General features: G+C 45.1%; 1 protein-coding gene across 1 annotated transcript in view; it reads right to left on the reverse strand.

The window, feature by feature from the left end:
- Nucleotides 1-6,340: 6,340 nt before the first annotated feature.
- Nucleotides 6,341-24,398, reverse strand: part of OAT (ornithine aminotransferase) — a 73,256-nt gene continuing 55,198 nt past the window's right edge. Inside the window, exons 2-10 of the mRNA XM_069863554.1 lie at nt 19,597-19,823; nt 17,966-18,190; nt 17,766-17,861; nt 14,978-15,105; nt 13,341-13,463; nt 12,793-12,921; nt 11,981-12,094; nt 11,055-11,199; nt 6,341-10,131 (exon numbers count right to left, since the gene is read on the reverse strand). Coding sequence (XP_069719655.1) covers nt 9,971-10,131; nt 11,055-11,199; nt 11,981-12,094; nt 12,793-12,921; nt 13,341-13,463; nt 14,978-15,105; nt 17,766-17,861; nt 17,966-18,190; nt 19,597-19,795 — 1,320 coding nt within the window. The 5' untranslated portion in view covers nt 19,796-19,823 and the 3' untranslated portion in view covers nt 6,341-9,970. The remainder of the gene's footprint in view (nt 10,132-11,054; nt 11,200-11,980; nt 12,095-12,792; nt 12,922-13,340; nt 13,464-14,977; nt 15,106-17,765; nt 17,862-17,965; nt 18,191-19,596; nt 19,824-24,398) is intronic.

The following is a 24,398-nucleotide window of genomic DNA, read 5'->3' on the forward strand; positions in this document are numbered from 1 at the left end:
TGCAAAACACATCATTATGAGTTTGTGCTAGAAAAACCCTCATCACATCCAAACCTGGACGCGTACTGCCTACATGGTGAAGGCCTGGTTGCAAGGTGGCACATAAATCAGGTTCTCTGCATGGGCAGCCCCTTTTTTCCACAGACCAGTAAATAGGTCAGCACCAGTTCACAGGTCAGGAATTCAGGCTTTGAGGAAAAAAATGAGATTATATAGCAAAGAAAGGAAGCTTATCCCCTTGGTATGAGCTTTGAAAGAAACACAAGGTTTCCAACTTCCTAGTTGTACATGAAAGGGCACTTTGACAATGAGGGTGGGGAATGGGAAAAAGAAGCTGTTTGTGGGTTTCCAGCAGTATTTCTCCTGTGTCAGAGGCACATATGATGGTATCACCCCTTCGTATGACTAAATTTCTTACTCAGAACAAAAGCTTTGGCCAGGGCGTGGTTGCCATCCACGGATGCAGGTGCAGCTCTGCCAGTAAACCCCAGCTCCCCAAAGAGAGAATGCAGACACTGCCTTTGGGTCTTTTGGGACTACTAGGATGGTGCGCACACACTCCACAGACACCCTCTCAACATAAAATCTCTTTAGAGCTGTGATAAAAGCCAAACTATTAGGGCTAAAGTTGTCCTCCAAGAAAATGGAAGCCCTTCAGATGTTTTCTTTATCTGAGAAATCTCAAATTCAGCTTGCCTCAAGACAGTTGTTGTCTGGTATGAATAATTAACAAGTTCACTTACCTGCCTTGGGGCAGCACAGTAGTCATACATCCTGTGGCAGTCACCACCTACATGCACTGCTTCTGCTTCTTATCAGCTTCTCCATTTTCAAAAGCATGTGCCACATTTCAGCATTTTGGGAACAGCTTGCCGCATTTTCTGTTTGCTTTGTGAGTATAAAAACAAGCCTGAGCCTCACTTGAGCACAAAAACTGCACATCTCTCTAAAGGAGAGAGAAAAGCCTCAGAGCGGCCCAGTTTTCACTTCTAACATCTGGCTTCCACTCTTCAGGGTGTCCCAGCAGTATTTGTGGGACAGACTTTGCTTAATCCAATGAGGGCCAGAGAGCTGAACCTGCTGAGATCCTCTGCATTTGGGACCAAGTGTCCCCTGTATGAAAGATGTTGATGTTCAAAGATGGACCAGGAAAAGTTTGATTAATGTGTGTGAATACACCATCCTCTTACAAGCTAGAAATCCTCCTGGGAAGAGTGGTGGGTGGCAGCAGCACTCATTTGTTAGAGTAGTATCTAATGAGCAAACTTTGTCCTGTTTTCTCTTAAATTGTGAAAACGTGTTCTCCAAAGCTCCAAAATTTTAGTTCTGCAACACAAACGGAGACCCTCAGGAGTCTCTCATAAGAGAAGGAAGGCACCAGGACTTCTCTGAATGTCCTGGGTTTCATCTCAGACCTTGTTCCCCCTCTTTCACCTTCATTTCTGGGTTGAGGTCGTAGTTTTTCTAGTCACAAAGAAACATCGGTATGGTCGCATGACCCGGTTGGCCCAGCCATAACGAGACAAGGGAATCTGTGCCACATGGGGAAGCAGGTCCCACCATGGCTGTCTGCCCATCTTTTTGGTTTTAATTTAATTGTTACTGGTTTAGCATGTGACCACCCAACACCCTGCAGAAGAATAGTGTGGGCAGAGGACTAGATTAAACCAAACTGTTCCTGCTCAAACTCATGTCATGTGAATGACAAACTGTTGACTTTCAGCTTGGAAAAATCTGTCCCCATCCATCTCCGAGTACCCCACGCTCCTTCACAGTGTGGGTTCTGGGGTGCAGCAATCATCTGTTCGGAGGGCGACTAGCAACACCTCAAGACTTTCCTGCAGAGATCTGATGATTGGATCCCTTCCTTTTAAATAAGAACACCCACAAAGCTGAAAGCACCTGGATGCACACAAGGGGCCCTGCTTCCCGGGGTGAAGCTTGTCCAGGCTGCCCAATGATGGGCTGTGCACCCCTGTGGCTCACGCCTGTGGACACAAGCAATGGCAGCAGAGCTCAGAAAGCCCCATTGTTTGTCTCCAGTTCATCTCCACAGGGCCATGAAGAGCAGAGTTTTTCAGAATTATATTCTAGCATTAGCTCTTTCTCTAGAAAGAAGCAGCTCCACCTGGAGAGGCCAATCTGCACCCTCATGTCTTTAATGCTGCAGGCATCGTCTGCTACAAACGCAGTGGCTGCATGGGAACGCCTGCCCGATTTGGCTTTAATCTTGTTTTCATTTTTGTGCTCTTGAAGGTTAACTTCAGAGCTAGGAGCTCAAACCCACGCTCCTTTGCTCAGAGCCCGCACCACATGTAAATACCAGTCTCTTTCTCACACTGCCTTTAACCTTGACGTGAAGGAACTGTTCCTGCAGATGAGAGAGGGAAAGATCAAGGAGTACATCAGCAAAGCCACAGCTCTGTGTTTGTACTCCAGCTGCCTGATGTTTATTGCAGTCTAGACAATACAAAATGTCCCGATTGCGTGGCTCTGGTCCATGGACATGCACAGCCTCACCCGGGGAGTCAGCCTGGTGCAGGGATGCAAAGCACTGTGATGCTTTTCATACAACAGCATCATTTTCCCCGCATAATATTCTACTTTGTACAATGCAAGTTTGCACCCTGCAATTCTACTGGCTTCATTTACATGGGGATTACTCTCATGATGGTATTCCTTAGATACCGGAATAGAAACCACTGTCTTGTCATGCGAGGCACAGGGCACCTTCAGAGGTACTCACTGATGTCTCAAGAGATTGTAGTTAGGCAGAAGCGGTAGTAGAAGGAAAGCAGGCACATTAAACTTGTCCTGAAGAGGGGGAAGGCGCTGTGCTCAGCAGCAGTTCTGTGGGACCTGTCCTTCGCAGAGCTGGGTGACCATCCACAGGTCAGGGCAGCTCCTTGGGCACCAGCTCCGCAGCATGACCTGTGACTGTCCATCTTCCTCACCAGAGCAGCCCACAAGCATTAACTGCTATGGATACTTCAAGGGGATACAGTAGACAAAGGGCAACCTCATCCCACTCCTTAGGCCGTAATGAGAAGCCAAAATTCAGTCTTGGGGAGGGGTCTGAATTTAAAATGGGAACAGAGTTGGTTACCCTTCCCATGGCTTCCTGTCCATGTGAGCAACATAACCTCAGACAAAGAACGCTTCTCCCACTCATCTGCTCTGACAGTCTGTGTGCACTTATGGATCTGTAATGTAATACAACTAATAATTTTCTGCTAGTTGTTTAGTTCTGGTGAGGCTTTCTGAGTTAGACTACTGAAACACAGGATGTAAAGGTGTGGGGAGGTTCCCACAGCTATACAGCGCCTCACAGAAACTCGATCCTCCTGCTCCCACCTCTGATGGCAGAGCTGGCTTGTCCCTGCAGGACTCACCCTATCATTGCTGGTCAAAAAGATGAGCACTTATCAGAGAAGGCAGAAGCTGCCACACATAACTGGTGGCAGAAGGTGTGGTTTGCTGGAGCACAGGACAACAGCCGAAGCTGTCAGGTGCTTTGGGGCTGCCTCCATTCGGGGTGGAAATGAATTACTGTCCTTTCTGGAGAAGCTGTGCTTCACACACATTATTCAAAAATGCTTCCAAAATACTAAGCAATTAATATTTAATGATGTTTGTTGTTTAGGGTAAAATCTGAAAAACCATAGATGAATACTGGCAAAGAGGTGCTCTTGCCACAACAGAGATGTGCTCGCTCCCTGGTCTCACGGCTTTGTGGATGTTGAAGAAACTCCCAAGAACCTCGTGGGGCCAATAACCCTCAGCACACCCTGACTGCGAAAGTCTCTGTGCAGATGGCCCTGCTGGTGGGTGAGGAGAGCCAGAGGGAAGGGCATGCCGGTGCCAGCCCTGCCGGGACAGCCCCTTTGAGCCCTGGGCCTGTGTCTCACACAGAATTCATCGTGGCACAACTCGTCTCCAGCAGGGCAGCCCCAGCGCCAGCTGGGAAGAACCAGGCAGGCAGGGAACCCAGTGTTTGGAAAGGAAATCACCTGCTCTTACGCGTGGTCCCTTGGTTTGAGTTGAGAGGCATAACTGGGCCAGCTTTTCCCCTTTCTCGTTTCGCAGCTATTCCAGATGACTGTTTCAGCTGAAGATTAGGCCTCCCTTGTGTCAGAGCCCAGGCAAGGGCTCGGAGTTCCTCTAAGGTCCAGGCCTTTGTTAGGCTAATGTCATGTGCGAGGGGTCAGCTCTCTTGAGGGGCTTTTTTCACAGCCTAAATCACAGCAGATTAACAGGATTTTATACAGGAATGAGTAGGAGTTGCTTTCTGCCCGTATTTATTTGGACTAGTGCCGATAACAGCCTGGGGATTTTCCAGACAGCACAGTCTCTGCTTGGATTTCTCCAAACAAGCCTGAGCAGACAGACAGACAGCATCGAGGGAAAGAACGCCTAAGGAAGATTCCTTATGGCTGGTCCTTATCTGCACCACACTAGGCTGCAGGGCAAAAACAGACTGCCTCAAGGATGACAAGAAAAGCACATTGACTTGCATTGGAAAGGGAGAAAAAAAAATAAAAAGGATCGTTTTAACCAGCACCCCAGGTTGGCAGCTCTTCCTTGACCCCATGAGCAATCTGACTGTGCGGGGCTTCCCTTGAGCTACCCTGCGTTTTACAAACAGAGTGGTATGAAAAATTACTGTGTTCAAGTGTTTTGTACAGACACCGAAACCCCCTTCCTGGTGATGGCCAACACAGCAGGTTTGTGAGGTTTCTGCCAGGGTGGTACTAGCGATTTTTAACTACTTAATCCTGCTGGTACCACTTTTCCTTTTCCATTTTTCCTGCCAAGGGCTAGGTGAACATTCAGCCAAACACCTCGTACTGCACCAGCACAGCAACTCTGGCTGGTTCAGCCTCTCACTCTGGACAGAAGCACTGCATGAAGACCATTCCTTAGTTAAAGAACTGCTTGAGACAAAACTTTAAATCTCCGCATTCCGATTTGCTTTACTTTGGTGCTTTGAGGAGGAAAGCCTCTTTTTCCCCTTCTCCTACATCCCTATCGGTCCTATGCTGACAGCAATGACTTGCTGGGCATTTGCCACATTAGAGATACAGGAATCCCATTTACAACCCCCTTTGTATAAGATCAGCTATAAGGTGCATAGTGTGACATGAGCATTGAGGTCACACTCAGAGGTGAGAGTGAAGTCTGATACATTTCTGTATCAGTAAAGCCCCCAGGAATCACCAACTCCGAAAACGCTACAGCCAGCAGCAAACTCTTGGCTTAAAGCTGAGCTCCTGGCTCCATCTGCTGCCAGAGAGGTGGAAAAGACAAGAAGGAAACAAGCAGCAGCAACAGCCAAAAAAAAAAAACCACACCTGTTTTTCTACTTAACTAATCTGCTTACATTGCTGTTAGAAGACAAACAAAAGAGAGATTGCTTCATCATGGAACCTTCTAACAGGTTCAAGACGTGCAGGTCTTTACCAGGTCATGACCGACAAGCATTTGGATCCCATTAAGTAAGTAATCTATTTTGGTAATTTTTAACATTAGAAAATACCGTTTGATGACATGAATTCATGGGTTTGCAGCTGCAAAGAAGCCCAGCTAAAGGACAACATCATAAGCTTGTTTCTAAGACTGCCAGCAGGAAAAGAAAATAAAAAGGGGAATCTGCTTTATGCGTTTTCTTATCCCCACTGTTGACAATGTTGCTCTTGCTTTCCAGTGTCTCATGTTGTGCCTTTAAATCTTGATTTACATTTATCCACAAACAGATCTTTTTTTTATGGCAGTATATATACCCCATGGTTTCATGCGACATCCCACACCCACTTCTGCCAAAGTGCATGGGCTCCCAGCACCACTGGGCATTATTCCACAAATAAATCTCCCAGTGAAGCCAAGGGCTGCCCTAGGTGCCCCAGGAATGCCAGTTTGGCTCTGGGATGCTTATATCACCTCTCTGTATTTGCCCAGCACAGAACACAGTTGCTATTCACTTAGAAAAGCTTTTCGTACACTTGATGCAAAGGAACAGCAGAAGCTGTTTCACAAAACTCCAAGTAGTCAATATGATGGGGACAAATGGAGCTTTCACAGCCAACAGGCAACATTTTGTGGATACACACATACACCTTTAGAACATTATTGCTGTGTAGCTCCTGTTAAGGAAACCTGAACCCTCTGGAGGGGCACCACAGATCTCTTTCAAGTACCATTTTAAAAATAAATTTGAATTACACCGGCAAATAGCACCACCCAAGAGATAACCTTTCCACACTCTCAGCTCTCGCTAATGCAAAGCAGGAAAGGTGTTTGAGAAACATTGGGGAGGTACAGAAAGAGTGCTCTCTGAGCTTGATTTTCTTACTTTTGCACCTCATACAAAGTTACAATGCAAAAAAACAAACTCATTTTATTAAACGTCTTGTATAATTTCTTTGCACACCTCGGAATGCATGTTACACTAATTTGTAAATTGCATTCAGCTTGGCTGCCTCCAAACTAAGCTTTGCTTGGGAGCAGCCTCTGGCAGCACTACAAACACTTGAGCAACAAGTGCAACAAGTACAAACCTGAAAGTGCTGAGCTCCTGGTACTATGTGGGTAAGGATACTTTATTTGTCTGTATTTTTTCACTCATAAAAGCCCTAAAGAAAATGTCTGAGGCTAATTAAAACCCCACACAACAAAAGCAGACCCTGACTGACAAGCACATTAGTTATGCAGGCAGCTACATTTGAGTTTGGGAGCCTTACGCAGTGTCACTGAAAAGCAGCCAAATCCCAGTTTGTGCTTGGGAGCAGGCAGACAATAAAACTTTCCTTGACAAAGCAAGCCCTTCTTTTGCCCTCTCCCCTTCTCAAAACTGACACGTCTTATCAAAGACAGATGATCTTTCTGACAGCCTGTAATTTTGCCACTCCACACTCTAGAAGTGGAGCAGCTTTGACCTTTCCGTTGGCCCTTGCAGTTCTTCCTTCTGTCTTGCTAACAATGAAAAAATGCCGAGTCGGAGGTTAACTGGTGACAGGCTCGGTGTCTGAGAAGGTAAGTCCTGGTTCCCATCCTCACTCCCAAAATTATATATAAATTCCATACTTGCTTTAGCATTGGACTGTAATTAAAACAAACACCAAAAAACCCTTGTTTGCTTTGGCTCCTAGGCTGCAGCCACACATCCTTGTCTGCTTTCCGCCCTGTTAGGTTTCCAGTGGTTTGCACCCAGCAGTGTTGTTTCACAGGCATGAGCAGAGTTTGTCCCTCACCAGGAGGGCAGACAGTGACAAATGCACTCGTGTAGGACATAGGGTGCTCTAGTTCTGAGCTGCCTCCCAGCCACCACCGTACCCCAGCCAAAGGCAAGAACCACTGACCACCGCACCTCACCAGGGCCCTTGCCACCCACACCATGTACTTCTACTGGGAACACACTGATGAGCTCGGGAACTTTGCCATCCTCAGTGCTGTTCCTGAATTCCTGAGCTGCTCAGGCAGGTACTGTGCACCTACCTTTCTCGCAGGTAGCTGTGGCCATGGGAAGAACGCAGGGTTATAGCAATTCAGGGAACATCCAGGTAAAAACCAGAAAAGTCCTTAATTACGTCATTAAATAGGGGCAATTTAGGATGACAGTTTGTGACTTGTATTCAGAGGAGCTATACATACCAGGATTTTCATAAGCTTGTCAAGGAAATTGGACTTAGGAAGCAATCATAGCATAAATGAAAAGCCCAGAAACCAGTCAGCAACAGTCTGCTGTAGGAAGAGAAACATTGCTCAAGTTCTGAGACACCTTGGCCTAGGCAATCTGCAACCATAAAATGGGTTGGACAAGATTAGAGCTCAAACATATCACCACAAGCCAGAGAAATATTCTCAGCAATAGAGAACCAAGGTCAGCAGAGCAGACCACAACATTTTAAATGTGTGTAATTCTTGCTTATTGCACAAATAAAACACAGGAGAGAGAGGAAAGGACAGGTTGTAAGCTGTCCTCTCAGCAAAATAGTTTGCACAAAAGGGAGCCTGGGGGCACAGGTTGAGATATAGAAGTATGATGTTACTGCAGGAGAATGCCAGCCACAACCTGGGGCATGAGCTACAGTACAGCACACAAGCCAGGAGAACCAGTCCAGCTCTGCTCAGCCTTGCGAGGGCACAGCGGGGCTGTGAATTGCACAACAGCAGGAAGGATGGAGGGCTCTGGAAAACACTATTGCTCAGGAAAGAACTTGTATTTTAACTAGAAAAGGAGCAATGACTGAAACAGGAATGAGAACAAGCATTGGGTGCGTAAAAGACTGTTGCAGAGAAGGAAAATAACCTGCCAGACAGCTCAAATGGGCAGCAAGAGAGAGAGAGAGAGAGAGAATACGGCAGGAGACTTGCTGACAGTCAGGAGAGGGAAGCACTGACACAAACAGGAGTCTTCTGCCCCATAGCCTGTTCAGGCAATCACGCAAACAATGACACAGCAGTAACTGGGCAGGGGAACAGGCCTGATCATGTCCTTTGTCCTTGCAAATGCCATTACTCCACAAAAAAAAAAAAATTTTGGGGTGGGGTTATCTTTTGGTTTCTGAAAGGGCTCCGGCAAATGTGGTTTACATGGTGGTTTCTTTCAGTTATTTCACTCCTTTCCAGTCAGATGACATAAGTACAGCTTCCAGAAACGCCACTTACCAGGCAACACCTTTCAGCACTTATTCTTATTCCCAAGACTGACAGTCACAGTGACACATCATCCCTTGCACTCCTTCCCAAACTGCAATCAGCCTTTCTTCATTCTCAGCAAATGACTGCTCGTTTTGTCTCACCCAAACAAGGGAAGTCCACGGTTCTGCAATCCTAACCAGCACACTGGCTCATTTCCATAAACTAAGCTGCCTTTAAAAACCACGGGACTATTTACCACTTCCAGTTGCAGCCCTGTGACTGCATTTAAGCCCTGTGCCTGGCAAAGGGAACATTTTGCACAAACAGTGATTAATCTGGCTTTAGTCTCAGCTAAAACCCTCTCAGTTAAGATACACAAAACAACAACTAGGAGCAGCCACTTCCACAACTGCACACAGAATGTTGTATCTGCAGTGTCTGAAGGCACAGGAGAACAGAAGCACCACCCTGTAAAAAAGCACAGCAGTAGCTTCCACATAGAGATGGACAGAAATACGGACACTACCAGGCAGTACATGCTGGGGCTCAAAGGCAGCTGTATGTCTCTCTTCATTGTCCCTTTTCATATACACTGGGTACTCTGGTAGCACATTAACATTCTTTTTAATGCAAGGCATGTTTTAATATAAACATCCAGATTATAGAAAGTTTTTTAACAGTAAAAACAGATCTATATGTTTAGACCTATCTTACAAGACTGCAAAGCCAAACACTAAGACCAGGCTTGAAAACAGCATCTCTTGTTGTCCAATCAAAACATTTTGCATACTGAACACAGCTCAATACTTGTCAGGTTCACCCAGTTTGCCAAACTTCCAGCACTGGAAGTTTTTTCTAGCAACAAATGAGAAACAGGAATTCATCCATGATGTCAAGTGTCCTATGGACATCTCACCAAGGGGTAGAAATGCCAAATGTGATGTTTTGGAAAGTCATTTGAGAGTGCAACACCACCCTTTATATATATATATATATGTATATATAAATTACACTTTAAACCTGGGCCAAGACTTTGAGCAATTACCAGATTTCTACCAGTATCTCCCCTCAAACATTGTGACTTAACTGTTCCATCGGTACCTGACCAAATGAACAGAACCTCACCACTTTATTCCAAGATTGGAAACTCTTTAAAATCATTCTTTACATTATAATGGCTCTGAAGAAAATAAAGACATAACTATGTTTTAAGAGGTAAGTTCTCTTAGATAAAAGCAATGAGAGATGCTAGCTTCAAGAGCAGGCCTTCATCACGCCTATTTCAGCCCACCACCTCAGGTCACTCAGCAGATACATTTTAAAAGCCGCGTGTTCAGAAAGACAGAATGGTCTTATGAATTATTTCAATGCATTCTCTGATTTCATCCTCCTTAATCACCAGCGGTGGTGCCAGCCGGATGATATCACCATGCGTAGGCTTGGCAAGAAGTCCGTTATCCCGAAGTCGCAAACACACCTTCCAGGCATCATAGTCTGCAATTAAAGGAAAAAATTAAAGAGACATTTACACTACAGTAGAAAAAGTGGCACAACAGCTGCACAGGGTGAGTGGAGCCAGACTGTGAACTCCCTGCTGCCTGGCAGCGAAAAGGTGAAGTGTGCTCCTTACAAAGGAAGCAGTCACTTCTGAGCACTGATCTACTCCCCAGGACATGCAGCAAATGCACAAGCCTGTTGCAAAACTGCAATTGATTTGAAGGGACTCACAAGTTTGCCTCCAGCACACCAAGTATTGCTCCTTCACAGATGAGTGCTTGAGTAGCCTTACATCTACAGCAGGGAGTTGTGCAAAGGGGAGGTCAGAACACCTGGATAGGACTTCAGACAAGGCTACATTTGTGCCTGGATTTCAGAAGCTACCTCTCCCTGCAGGACTTTATCACTCAAGTGTATTCACAACAAGAGTTGTCTGCTCTGGCTGCTAAGAATTTTTCTGATGTAATTCAAGGTTTTCATCCCTAGACACCTGTTCTCGGCCATTAGCTTTTTCCTTCACCATACTCTCTTGCATTTGTTGTCCTCTCACTCTCCTGGAAAGAACCAGCCCCAGCCAACCCTCTCACAATCTGACAGAAACCAGTGCTCCAGATGTGGCTGGTTTTCTTTTGATCAGGAGACAAAAAGAGTATTCACTATCAGGCTTGAACATTATCAAATCATAAAACAATCCAAATCATTAAAAAAAATGATCACAGTTACTGAGTAAAAAAACTCTGGTTTTAATAGCACAGAGTCACTGAATAAGTTTTCAGTCAGTATCAGAGTATTGCACCCGAGAGCATCTGAACCCCAACGTGACACGTCTAAGCCATCCCCCTACTCCATTAAGATACTTTCAATTTAAATAGAAAAGTATTTCTCATGTTATGATTGTGCAGTGGGGTTTACTTCCTCACCTTTGGTTTCCCGAATCACAATTGCATTTAGCAGCCCTCTTCCTCTCACAGACGTTACAATATCAGACGGTGTCTTCATGAGCTCATTTCTTAGGATGTTACCCATGATTTCTGCATTTTTAGCCAAGCCCTCCTCTTCAATCACCTGAAGGAAAGACAGATCTACAGTCACCTGAAGGGCACTGCATCTGTTTCATGGACCACACTGGTATGCGTGAATCATGACTCTGCAACACTCAGACAAAAAAGCTGATGCATCCAAAGTGCTGCTGCAAAGACCACACATCCCAGTAGACCACTATTAAGCCTGTTCTCATCTGTGTTTAGAAGAGACAATATCCACCCTGAGATTTTATTCTAAACTAACTGCTTTTTATTTTCTGTTACTGACAAATAAAAGGAAAACCTCAAAAAACTTTTCATCTGTTCTGCTCCACATACTGATTAGAGATGAGGCTTTGAGTGACTTGCATTAGATGTAGGCAATTATGCAGTCATAGATTAATTAAAACATGGACTCTGGACAAGGCACTTCACCAGCTTCTGTTGGAGCTCCAGTTGTATAAACATGTTATCCAGCTCACAGAACAGCAGCCTCTACAACGCAGCACAGTAAAATAAGCCAATTTAAAAACATCTTTGTGAAATTAGTGATAAATTCACATAAGTGCCTTGAAACTCCTCTAGATAATTTTTTTTTGCCATTGAAGACATTAAGACCACAGAAATGAGGACACATTTTCAGTAAAGACTTTGGAATTTGTTTTGTGATCTATGCAAACAGTTAACCATTTCCAGTTTTCCCTTCTTACTTACAGCTAGATTTCTCCTCATAGCATAACAGATAATATCATGTATTTAAGCAAAGATCTTGTCAGTGCAACACCTTTTTGTCTTTGGAAGTCAGATCTGTTAAATACACAAACCTCCAGTGCTGCCATTGCAACACGGCAAGCTAATGGATTTCCTCCATACGTAGATCCATGTTCACCAGGCTTAATAGTCAACATCACTTCATCATCACACAGCACCGCTGAGACCTAAAATGTAAATTGATTTACATATATAATTATTTAGAACAATAAAATTAAGTATCTATGAAGCAAACTTCTCCCCAGGGCTTGGGCAAGGATAATTTTCAGTCTGTGGTGATAAATTACATTTACATGTCCAGCTCTGTAGAGAGGAGAGTGTATCTGACAGTCACACAACAGCTTAACCCATTAAATACATTCAGCTATACTGCTAACACAAAACATCTAACTACAGCTGAGGGGCATTTCTCCAAACTGAATATTATTTCAAGACTTTAAGCTTCAATACTCTGTTTAATAACTGAGAAACAGCTTCAATCTGCCAAAATACTTCAAGACAGGCTATAACTTCCCGCTTAATCATCAGGAAACTAAGTCACTCTAAGGAGGATAAAACCAGTCATGTGGGCATGCCAAACAAGCGCAACAGTGCTGGTTGCCACCCTAACAAGTCAGGTATCAACACAGAAAGCTCAAGATACCGTACACCCACTTCAGCTATAAATGCAGCATTATGCATTCTATGATTTTCATATGTGATCTCACAGGCTGGACTATCTGCACAGTGAGTCATAGTGAAGCTTGTAAATACCGTTTTCCAGGCATAACAAACATAAGATCTGTTTGTCTTCTAGCTAGCAGGCTTTCCGTGGTAATTACTTACAAATCATTATTCAGCAAATGGATGTTTCTTCGTTACTCACAGGATATAATCCACCAGAAAGAGCTTTTCCAAGAAGGATTACATCAGGTCTCACATTTTCATGGTCAACTGCTAACATTTTCCCTGTCCTGGCCAAACCAGTCTGTATTTCGTCAGCAATGAACAGAACCTTGACAGAGACAAAAAGAAGAAAAACCACACACAACAATTACTTTCACTCCCATTCTCAATCCAAACTCCCAATCAAACAATGCAGCAGTGTTGTACAGCATGAGTGAAAGATTCCTGCTATAGGACACCAAGCACACAAAGGTATTTCCTTCATGTCCTCCAAGCCTCTTGGAGACCAACGTCTTCCATGGAATGTGAAACTATTGACAAGTGAACACACTGCCCCCTCCCTGGCCACTTTAGCACATTTTTTGTGTCAGTATCCCTGCCCTCTTCCGCCAAATGAAAAGGGAATTATGACACAGTATATGAAGTTCTGTATCTTGCATCCGAAGATGCAAGATACACCAACACCTGACAAGATACACCAACATAGTGTGTAACGTTTAAGCCACCTTGTTACAACCGATTCCTTACATTGTGTTTTGTGCAGAGCTCCCGCACTCCAGTGAGATAACCTTTGTCAGGAACAACCACACCTGCTTCACCTTGAATTGGTTCAACCATGAAGGCCGCTACGTTGGGATCCTGCAGGGCCCGCTGTAAAAACAGACATGTGGATAAGAAAGACAAAAAGGAAAAAACTTCTTCTCAGGGGACAAATTGAGAAAATATGGAGATGAATACACATAGCATAACCTAACTCTAACCCTGGTGTTCTGCCTCAAACAATGACAACATCATTCATGCCAGGCAGCTCCATGAGTGCCACCTTGGTTCCAACACAAAAGCTTATGTCACTATTTGCCTCGAAAAATTAGCTGGTGTGCTTGCTTGGGAAGCTACAAACCTTAAAAATTGCACACCAAGAAAAACAGGTTATTGGATCCGTTCATAAATCACCTCAGGAATAGGCTCAGTTTCGCATTACCCCACATAAGACAAACAATTGCTCAACGCTGCCCCAGTTCACCTCAAACAAAAAGGAATGGAGCCTCTCCAGAACAATTTTGTCATCTTAAAGCAAAGTCCATGTCTACATTCTTGCACCATCAAGTTCTAAAAGGTTTAGAAGTCCACCAGACAGAGATATAATGATTCCCACGTAAGCTCACTACAGCCTTCCTCTGTATTGCCCAGAACAAATTCAGTTATTGGCCTGACAGACGTGGATCCAAGTCTCAGGTCCCCAGAGTGCATTCAAATAAAGCTGGCTGAACACCATTAAATACTTGGAGCTTTCACAATGGGCAGCCTTAGGTAGGTTCAAATCTGAGTAAGCTTTTCCACATTGCAACTATAACAGACAGACTTTTGTTTATATTAATCAAGCTCTCAGGAAGAGAGCAGCTCTGTCCAACAAACCCTCCGGTCTCCACAGCTGACCCGCTCATACTAAGCAGAACCAGCAGGCACAGAGGACTGACTAAATGATCACTTGAAGAGACCATCCAGATGATGGAAAAGGGGCAATGCCAACATTCCTAGTGCTTTGGGACTATCCGTGTTTGGCTGGAACCCTCTTGCCTCCCAGGTCCAGCACCCTGTGGCTGCCATTAAGCACCATCTGCCCTTCAACACCCACGCCCACATTACAAGGCTGGGAAATTTTAGACTGATCGAGATCACCCTCCCCAGCAGCTTGACAGGATGCACCTTAAAACCTAGGGTAATGCAGAATCATCAGCACTTCAGCAGCTCAAGCAGAACACCAGCCTAGCATGGTTTCAAGGGTGTTGGGAGGAAAGCAAGGACAGATATTTGTTACAGAATCTCAAGTCCTGGGTTTGGAATGCATGCAACCGATCTGAACTCCCTTGCTGTTTATCTGCTGTTCTTTTGCACCTTGAACATACTCATGATGTGGGAAACTGAACAGGTTTGTGTGGTTTTCTTTTTATATCCTAAAGCAAAACTGAAAATCAAAACCAGTGCAAATTTACACACACTTCCAACGTATCATTATAACATATCTATTTCTTACATGTCTAAATACATTTATCTTCATGTAAAAGCACATGTTTGAAAGGATAAAACTCTGGTTTCCCTGCCTTGCTATTTACCAAAGAAAATGCAAAATCATTTCTTAGACGAGAACACAAGTTGTCAAATACCTCAAGTGCTGGTAGGTCATTGTATGGGATCACTTCAAAACCCGGCATGAAAGGTCCAAACCCATCATAGCTGGATGGGTCGGTAGAACTAGAGATTGCAGACATGGTTCTGCCCCAGAAGTTGCCAGCTAACATGAAAAAAAAGGGGGGGATTGTTACAAAACTGAACAGTTTATAAGATATCACAGCTTATACTTGGTAATGCATTTAAAGAGTTGTCTAACACTAGAATACTAGCACTCTCCTGCTAATTGTTAGCATTTTACATCAATGCCATAAATAAATTATGCTGTTCTATGAAAAGCATGTATGAAATATGACAGAAAATTATAAGACCTGGCAAGTATAGACAATAATTTCTGTAAATTTTGTTAGTAGTCCGGGAAACTGAAAACAATCCAGGAAGATGACATCTTTTTAAGGAAGATGCAAAGTTTTTACACAAATACTACTCATTAAATGCAGGGGGGAAAAAAAGTAAACACCACCCAGAATTTAGGTCCTAAAAGTAAAGCTGCCAGTGAGCGTAAATCAAAAATATATTTCTGTGCATGTCAGAGTTTCAGGAGAACCCATTGGTATCTGTAGAAATACAGTGACATTGCCCTATTCATACAGAAACATCAGTTAAAACACCTAGGACCCAGCCACCACCCAGGCTGGGACACACTCGTTTTAATTCTTCAGCTAAACCAACACACTCTCAAGCTAACTGATAATAAGGAGCTTAACAAGCCTAAGGAAGATTAAGGGTTCAACACCTTCACAGCATTACAGATCTTTTCTTCCCCACTCCAATTCCTCCATGTAACTGTGACCCAAGGGCAGAGGATGTTCCCAGCCCGCAGGAAACCCCATGGTTGGTTATTACTGCTGGTTATTACTGTGTAGCCAACTCCAGGCACCCCTTTGTTCTGATTGCTAGTGCACACAGCATCACGCTGCTCACACAGACATCTCCTGGCCACGCTGTGGGGAGCCACACACTCATCACCCCAGCGCTACATTAGTGCCGTCTACGTACCCCAAACCAAAACACTGGAGGCTGAATCACACAAAGCAAAGCGGCCTACGTGCTGGTGGCAGGCTGTCTCTGCCCCGGTACACCAATCACTGTATCGGCTCACTATCAAGCACAGAATCCACATCAAGCTCTCTGGACGAATGTCTAAAGGCATTTTTGGTTCTGAACCTGACTATTCAAGAGAGCATTTTCTGCCAAAACACTGGCTGCTGACAAGAGAAGGATGGCTAGTTTTTTTCCAACTACCTGGCATATAATTAATTATTGTGGTTAAGGGGATAGGGTCATAGAAATGGAGAGCATATCCAGTTTTATCAAAATGAGAAAGCACCTACCAAAAGTAAATGACTGAGAACAACATAAAATACATATGGAGAAAAAGTAGCAAGAAATATATTTGTTCAAAGAATTCCCAAAAGAAGAAGAAAGAAAAATCTGACCTAATTCATCCTACAAATCATCATGCAATATTCAGCTATTAATTTCAATTTCCAAAAGCTGTCCAACAGTTTGTGTTCAGCTACCATATGTACCAAGAGTCAAAACCAGTACTTGCAGCAACTGAAACAAAAGTCAATATTCAAGTAGTAAGTTTTATTCTGGAAGGTTTTATAAAACACAGAACCACTGAGCGATGTTAGAACTGATAAATATACCTCACCTGTAATAAAAAAATACAAGTTATTTGAATTACACATCATTATTTTGCATGTAGAATCAGGACTTCCCATGGCCCCATATTCACTCCAACAACAGCACTTAAACCTCTATCACCTGGCAAGACCACAGCACAGCTTTACTAGGTTAACACCAACTGCTGGAAGACCTGAAGAATGCAAAAAACCTAATGGCAAGCCTAAGAGGGGAGCAGGCTTAACTCAAACGTGGAACTTATAGGAGGGGTGGCAGCAATTTGAGCCATATATTCAAGAGAAAGGTATATAAAAATCAACCAGTTTGGAGTCAAAAGGCACTGCAAAGCAGCAGTTAAGAGCGCACAGAGGACTGAGTGCACCTTCTGTGCGGCTTCAGGCAGCCAGTCCTCAATTTCTTACAGCTAGAAAGATTAGGCAGTACAAATAATCTCTGCTTTACACATTTAATTGTTGTTTTTAAAGTTTTATAAGCCACCATATTAACCGTAGTTTCCTCCCTGGATTTAAGTTCACTGTTGCACTTCCCTTGCAAAGCCAGGCACTACCAATAGCTCCTGACCAAGCACAACTGCTCCCATTACCTGTTGGTGCACACACCTCCACAAGGGAGAGGATCTGGAATTGATTTGCCAGAGAAATTCTACACATACCTCTTGCTTCTACAATCACTTCTGTTAGGATCACATGCATTTCTTAAAGGACGTTACATTTAAAAGAAAACACAAGTCACTGTATTTAAGTTTAAAATCGACAAGTCAGAAGCACACACAGAATATCTTGTCAACAGAATAAATTAAGACTGACCTTCAAGTTAAGGAGGTACTCTGAGAACTCTAAGGTGCAAAGGCTGTTGTAGCCACAACAGCAGTTTTTTATCAAAATCACCAACTGCAGATAAGTGAGTTCAATATAATCTGTTAAAAGGCTGGTATCTTGGCTCACTATTAAAACATCAAACATTACGGAGACCTTCACTAGACTTGCTTCAGTGGAACAAAAAACATTAAGAACACTGAAAAGTCATCGCTACAGGTACAGGAGAAGAGAGACCGCTACAGCCAGCACCTCGAGCGCTCCTCCTCAACACCTCAACATGCACTTAACATACCTGCAAAGATAATTTTTGCTTTGTATTTTGGAATCCCTTTCACAGTGTACGCCCACTTCCGAGCCAATTTACAGGCAGTTTCTCCAGCTTCCACTCCTAAAACACACAGCAAGACCATTATCACACTTGTATACGAGGCAGGCCACTGCAGCACTAGATGTTACAAAACTGTTAAAACGGAGCTAAAATTATTAGTTTACCTGTGTTCATGGGAAGAACTTTGTTGTAATTGAACATTTTGGTGACGTACTCCTCATACTCCCCAAGTACATCATTGTAGAACGCTCTGGATGTCAGGGTCAGTTTTTCAGACTGAGCTTTCAGAGCGTTCACAATCTTTGGGTGACAGTGGCCTTGATTCACAGCACTGTAAGCACTCAGAAAGTCAAAGTACTTTCTGCCTTCGACATCCCACACATAAACACCTGGAAAAATGAAGGAATGCTCATTACATAAAACAAAAGAAGAGATGAGGTAATACCAAATGGTATAAACTAATGGTTTCACTGCAACCTAGTCAAGCAAACTATGCTCCCTCTTCCTTAGGGCACACTGGAAGGACGCTGACAGGAAAACAATCACTTGACAGAGAGAACAAGAGAAGCAAGCCAGTACAGCACAAATTAGTGTCCAACAAGGAATTAAGGAAAGAAGCATTTCCCATACAAAACTGCAATCCCACTGAGTTAGTAAGGAGTACAAGAATATTGCTTCCCCTTCGAGTTCCTGGTTTGGGCCCTAAAAAGATGACGGGGGAGAATGCTTTTGTAAGAAAATGAAGAACAAGAATTGGAGGTCATAAAAGAAACAACAAAACCAATAGGACCCAAATGGTCTCAAAACTTATAAAGTAACAGCTCTGAGCTGTCAAAACATGTACTGATAAACTATTGGATCCCTACACTGAGGGCATTTCAATATAAACCCAGAGAATTTAACCTGCAGAGTACAAGAGCCCCTTAAACATAAAGGCCAGAGTAAATTTAAACTAAGCAATAACACAGGAACAGTGCACGAGGCCTTAAATAGGGGCCCAACAGATCTTTTCATATTCACATTAATACTGAAACTCTCCACACAAGGTAACAGGAGAAACAGAGTCTGGAGCGTGTCCAGAGAAGAGCAACGAAGTTGGTGAAGGGGCTGGAGAACAAGATTAAAGAGGAGCAGCTGAGGGAACTGGGTTTTTTTAGCATAGAGAAGAGAAGGCTGAGGGGAGACCTTATTGCTCTCTACAACTACCTGAAAGGAGATAGTAAAGAGAAGGGAGCTGGCCTCTCCTCCCAAGGGTCAGGGGACAGGACAAGAGGGAACGGCCTCAAGCTCAGCCAGGGGAGGTTCAGGCTGGACGTTAGAAAAAAATTTTTCACAGAAAGGGTCACTGGGCACTGGGACAGGCTGCCCAGGGAGGTGGATGAGTCACCATCCCTGGATGCATTTAAGAGACGGGCTGATGAGGTGCTGAGGGGCATGGTTTAGTGGTTGATAGCAAAGGTTGGACTCGATGATCATGTGGGTCTTTTCCAACCTAGTGATTCTGTGATTCTGTTTGAAACTTTCCTGCTGAGTTGTTCCAGACTGAAAAGATTATCAGAACTCATAACTCTATTTAAACAACTCATTTTAGAGAGACTACAGTTTTACCAGGTGGCCTTATACACAATGATCCAGCACTCTTACCAGCAATTAGATGTCTTTATTCCACCACTTTTCCCTCTCTCTCCCTCTTTCTTCCCCAAAAAACCCAAGAGCTCAGATACAGAATAGGTCAAAATCCTTATGCCATGGTCCCATCCTACCTACACCCCTCAGGGAAACCTGAACGCAATACCTTTTCCTCTTTCCAGGGCAACGGGCAGTGGGTGGTAGTTGTGGGCACCATACTTCGCCTCACGTTCAAACACGTAATCAGAGGATGGAGGCCCCTGAACGGTTTTTTTAGTAGCAACCGAGGCAGCAGAACTCAGTGAAGAGTGAACACTTCGACAGAGAGCAGCAATGCTCTGGGAGCGGCTCAGCTTGGAAAACATGATGGACTTCAGATATGCTGGTACGGGTCTGGAAAAAAAAAAAAAGGAGGTTAATAATTAGCATTACAGAGCGCTGCAGAACAAAGGCGTGACACGACTGAAGTGCTTTTACTGCCAGGACCACAGGTTTCTCTACTCCCTGGCAGTTCAATAAACAAAGCTTACACGAAGTACAATTGTGGTACTAACTTCAAATAACTGATCTTTTCTATTTTTCTATTTTAACACTCACAGTAACGGTAGGAAAACTAAAACGTGTAACTAGCCAAGGCTGTGCATTGTCATATCATTCTTCTGGTAAGTGCTCCACTGTACCTCAAATAGTGCCTAGACTTATTAATATAAACTACAATAAGGAACTGACGTTTATCAAACTTCATGTGCTGACAAGCCTTTTGCCTGACAAAGACTCCCAGAAGACAAACTATGTCACTAATCAGAAAGTAAATAATAAAACATCGGAAAGAAGCACCTGACCCAAACATTGTTTAGCTGAGACCAGTATCAAATTTGATCAACGACTGACTATTTTTAACTGAAATCAGCTTTAAGAAGCAAAATTTCTGACTTCTTATATAAATTGCATTCTTGATTTTAAAATGTTGCTATCCATAGACAAAGCACTCACTGTTAGTAGCATCTTAAGACCACCAAAGCAATAAATGGAGAGTAATTGCCTGTCAGATTTTAGCAATCGTTAGAGCACCCTGTATTTCCTTAGCAAAACTCCATAGTTTTCCCTGAACACACAACCTGACAATCTGAGGGCAGAATGTCATGAGACAACTGCACTGGCATTTCCCATATGTCTTCACCTCAGTAACGTAACTGTGTGTCCCCAAGAAGGGAAAACGGGCATTTTAAAAGCTGATGAAGCAAGCTCTCCTCACGGCACCATATACTGGGTAGAGCAGAGCCATCACAACAAAGACACTGGCTTTAGCAAGACCCAAAGTGCTCAGAGCTCCAGTTTCTGGCCTCATATAACAAGCAGTTTCAGCCCATGAGGAAAATCACAGGCGACAATGGCAAGTGCTTCCATCAAGTACAGCCTCCATGGTAACAGCAAACTGCAGAGCTGGGGAGCCCTGGCACTGCTGCACTGCCTCACAAGGAAAGCACACTGTCAAAATTTACTTATAATAAAGTATACTTATTAAATGACAACAGGAGAATGCAGGGATGCTTACACAAGGGTGCCATTACTTCAGGCTACTTGCAGAGACAGAAATATTAAGTAATGGCTTTATTCTAAACTTAATTTGGAAAAGGTCTGCACACTGGAAGTGTTGCCTGAAACAGAGAAGCTCTTCTTTCAGTAGGCTGCTCCTCACTTAGCTGAGCTGCATCACTCAAAATTACAACTTGTTAACTTCCTAAAATGAACGGGTCAGTGACACCCAGCCCCTGGCACGCCTCGCGGAAGAGCAGCCAACTCTGTAATGAGCTTCTGTATTTTTGGAGATTTTCCAGCCACTCCTGCAATGAAAGAAAACACAGCTCCTGTCTGCATCAAGAATTACCAACCTCCAACCTGAGATTCTTCTTTTACTTCTCTCAGGCTGGAAAATCTCAATTAGAAATTTTTAAAAGGCTTTTCTACCCCGAGGAGGAATTTCCTGCAAATTATGCTAGTGAGGACACATCAATTTAGGTTCCTTGGAGCTGAGCTGAGTGAAGCTGGGAATTCGGAACGCATCTGGAGTTAAAAGACGAAGAAAAATCTGATTTTGAGGATTAGCAAGACAAGACGAATGGAGAGTTCAAGAAAAAGGAGGGGCACAACCAGCGAAAAAGAAAAAAAAAACCCAGCCCGAAGGTATCACCGACTGCAAGGAACTGAGAAACGCGGTCGTGCCCTGCAGCGTGCAGTCCCGGAGCCAGAAGCTAGAGCATTCCACCAAACGGTAAAGGTCTGGCGACACGACCGAAGAGCCGCTCGGAGCGCCGCGGCAAAGCAAACCGAACGGCTCCGCTCCGCCGCTGAGCAGCCCGGCGCCTGCGGAGCGGCAGCTGCACCCAGCGGCACCGAAACGCACCGCACTGAATGCACCGCCCCGGGGCACCGGGGACCGGCCAACGCGGCTCCCAGACACCCGAGCAGCCTCGGCTGCACCGCGACACCCACGGGGGAGGGACCCGGCCGCCGGGACCGGCCCCTCCGCGACGGCGATGACGGGGGAGGCTCGGACCCCCTTGCCCCGGCTCGGAACCACCCCCTCCGCCTTTTCCCGGCTCGGCCCCCTTGTCGCGGCTCAGTCCCCCCACACACACCTTGTCCCGGCTCGGACCCTCTTATCCCGGCTCGGACCCCCCACACACACACCTCTTATCCCGGCTCGGCTCCCCTTGTCCCAGCTCAGACCCCCTTGTCCCGGCTCGGACCTCCCCACCCCCTTGAAACTGCCGGGCCAAGCCGAGCCGTGCCGAACCGAGCTGGGCCGGGACGAGCCGCGCCGGGCCGAGTCAAGGCCCGACGGGCCAAGCCGAGACAAGCCGGGCCGGGCCGGGCCGAATCGAGTCGAGTCGAGTCGAGTCAAGGCCCGACGGGCCGGGCCGGGCCAGGCCGAGCCGAGCCGAGCTGAGCGCCCAGGGTCCGTACCCGCTGCCGCCCTTCGATCCGCAGAGCCAGCGGTGCGCGCGCCGCAGCTGTCACCGCGCCTCGCCGCGCCCCCGCGTGACGTCACCGCGCCGCCTCCGCCCATTGGCCGCACCGCCCCCCGCGGCGGGTGCCGCCTTGTCCCCGGCGGCGGGAAGGCTCCTGGGGCGCTCGCCCCGGCCCCGCTGCCCGCCCCGCTCCCCGGGGCCCTAGGGCGGGTTCTCGCCCGCCTGGGCCGCTCCGCAGCCGCCGTGCGCTCGGGAAAGATCCCGTGTCTCGTCCTCTCTCCTCGCCCGCCCGCCCCGTTATCGGTGTTGTGCTTGGTCCTTGTTCTCTTCCTGGTGTGAGGGAAAAAGTACAGAATTTTGTCTGTCGTCCCCTCGTGTCTTAACTAGACGGACCGGACACGGGCGGGACCTGCAGTCGCTGAGCTCTGTGGGGTTTTCTGGGATAAGAAACGGGGGTTTAAGCTGCCTGTTGGTGGGGTGGTTTTTTTTCGCTTTGGCATTTCGTTAGCGTGGCAATTACCGGCTTGCTGAAGTCGTGCTGATGACGCGTTCTACCAGTCTAGCCACAAAAACAAGGTGCTGGAAGCTACGTTCTTTTCATCGTTCACAGACTCGACTCAAAAGCAGCCTTTTACCTGCCTTTAAGTGATGGTTTTCTGAAGGACACATCCGATTGTTTTCTATTCATTCAGCCGTGTGTTTTTCAGGGGAAGCAGGAGAATGTAAAGAAGACAGATCTAGTCCAAAGGGTGAAACTGCAGGCATCACATGAGGAAAATACGTCTGAAAAATTAAAGAATGCAGACTAAAGGCAACCAAGATCAGTTGCTGAAGCGCTGAATCTTGTGTTCAGGCTCTGCCCCACGGAGCTAGAGCCTTACTGCCCTGAGATGTGATTTCACGAGCCAGGCATCCAGCCTCCCTCCCAGGAAAACAGCCATCCTGCACACAAGTAAACGCTGCAGAATCATGTCTGAAACGCAGAGCTTCAAAAACAAACAAATAAACAAATGATCCTCAAGCAAGAAAGGGCTTGATTTCTTCTGGATTCTGCCATGCCTGAAAGAAGAAAAAAGTTTATGTGCTCGAACACAGACATAATGTGGAACATATAGGTACCACCACCTGTACATATATTTTTTAAATCTGGCATGGACTGTTTCTAAGAATTAAAAAATCATAAGGGCAAAATAACTCTCTGCTGGAATCTAGTTATTCAACACGCGAGAGAGTGACCGCAGACCCCTGCTGAACATAAGCTTGATCAGTTTTACATAGGATTAGGATAAACCTGTTGTGACTCGCTTTCGTTTTCCCTTTGGTTTTGGCACTTATAATCGAGACACAGAAAATAGCTACTTTTCTTCAAGTTGGAATTTTATCAAGTTGCTATCAAGTTGGAATTTTAAATTGTTCACAGTGTGCACAGGGCAGCTGTTACTGTAGCTCTCGAAGCCGTTGCTCTCAGCCACATGTAGTGTTTCCTGTGATTTATAGAAGGAAAGCAGAAGCTTAATGTGTACTGTTCAGTTACCTGTAGGTGCCTAAAAGACTCCATGTAACAGTAACCAAAATGTGAAAAAACAGAAGGCATGACATTTTCACATTTTACAGTAATTTGCCCTGCAGAAAACAAGAAAATCTTGACCTACTTGAGGAAAGAGGGTTATTATATTCATTCTGCTTATCCAGAAAATGTAATTTGACATCTAAGTAAACCATAAAGTTATAAGAAGGAACAAGTTAAGTCATGCCAGTTGTTAGGAGTAATTCTGCAGCTCTGTCTTTGGCAGAAATGCTCATTGAAGTCATCAGGAATTAGGCATGTGAGGAGACTGAGGAATTACATTCTGGTTATTGTGGTTATTTAGAGGTAGGGCTGATACAAGGGAATTACAGTCTTTGCTCCCTAAGGCAGTTAGGCTGCACAAGCTCAGTGTGCGCCGAGGATTAACATGCTGCTCATGAGAGCTGCTGAAGGCACCGGTGTAGCAGC

Source organism: Phaenicophaeus curvirostris, chromosome 9 (genome assembly GCF_032191515.1).
Source record: "Phaenicophaeus curvirostris isolate KB17595 chromosome 9, BPBGC_Pcur_1.0, whole genome shotgun sequence".
NCBI classification, from domain to species: Eukaryota; Metazoa; Chordata; class Aves; order Cuculiformes; family Cuculidae; genus Phaenicophaeus; species Phaenicophaeus curvirostris.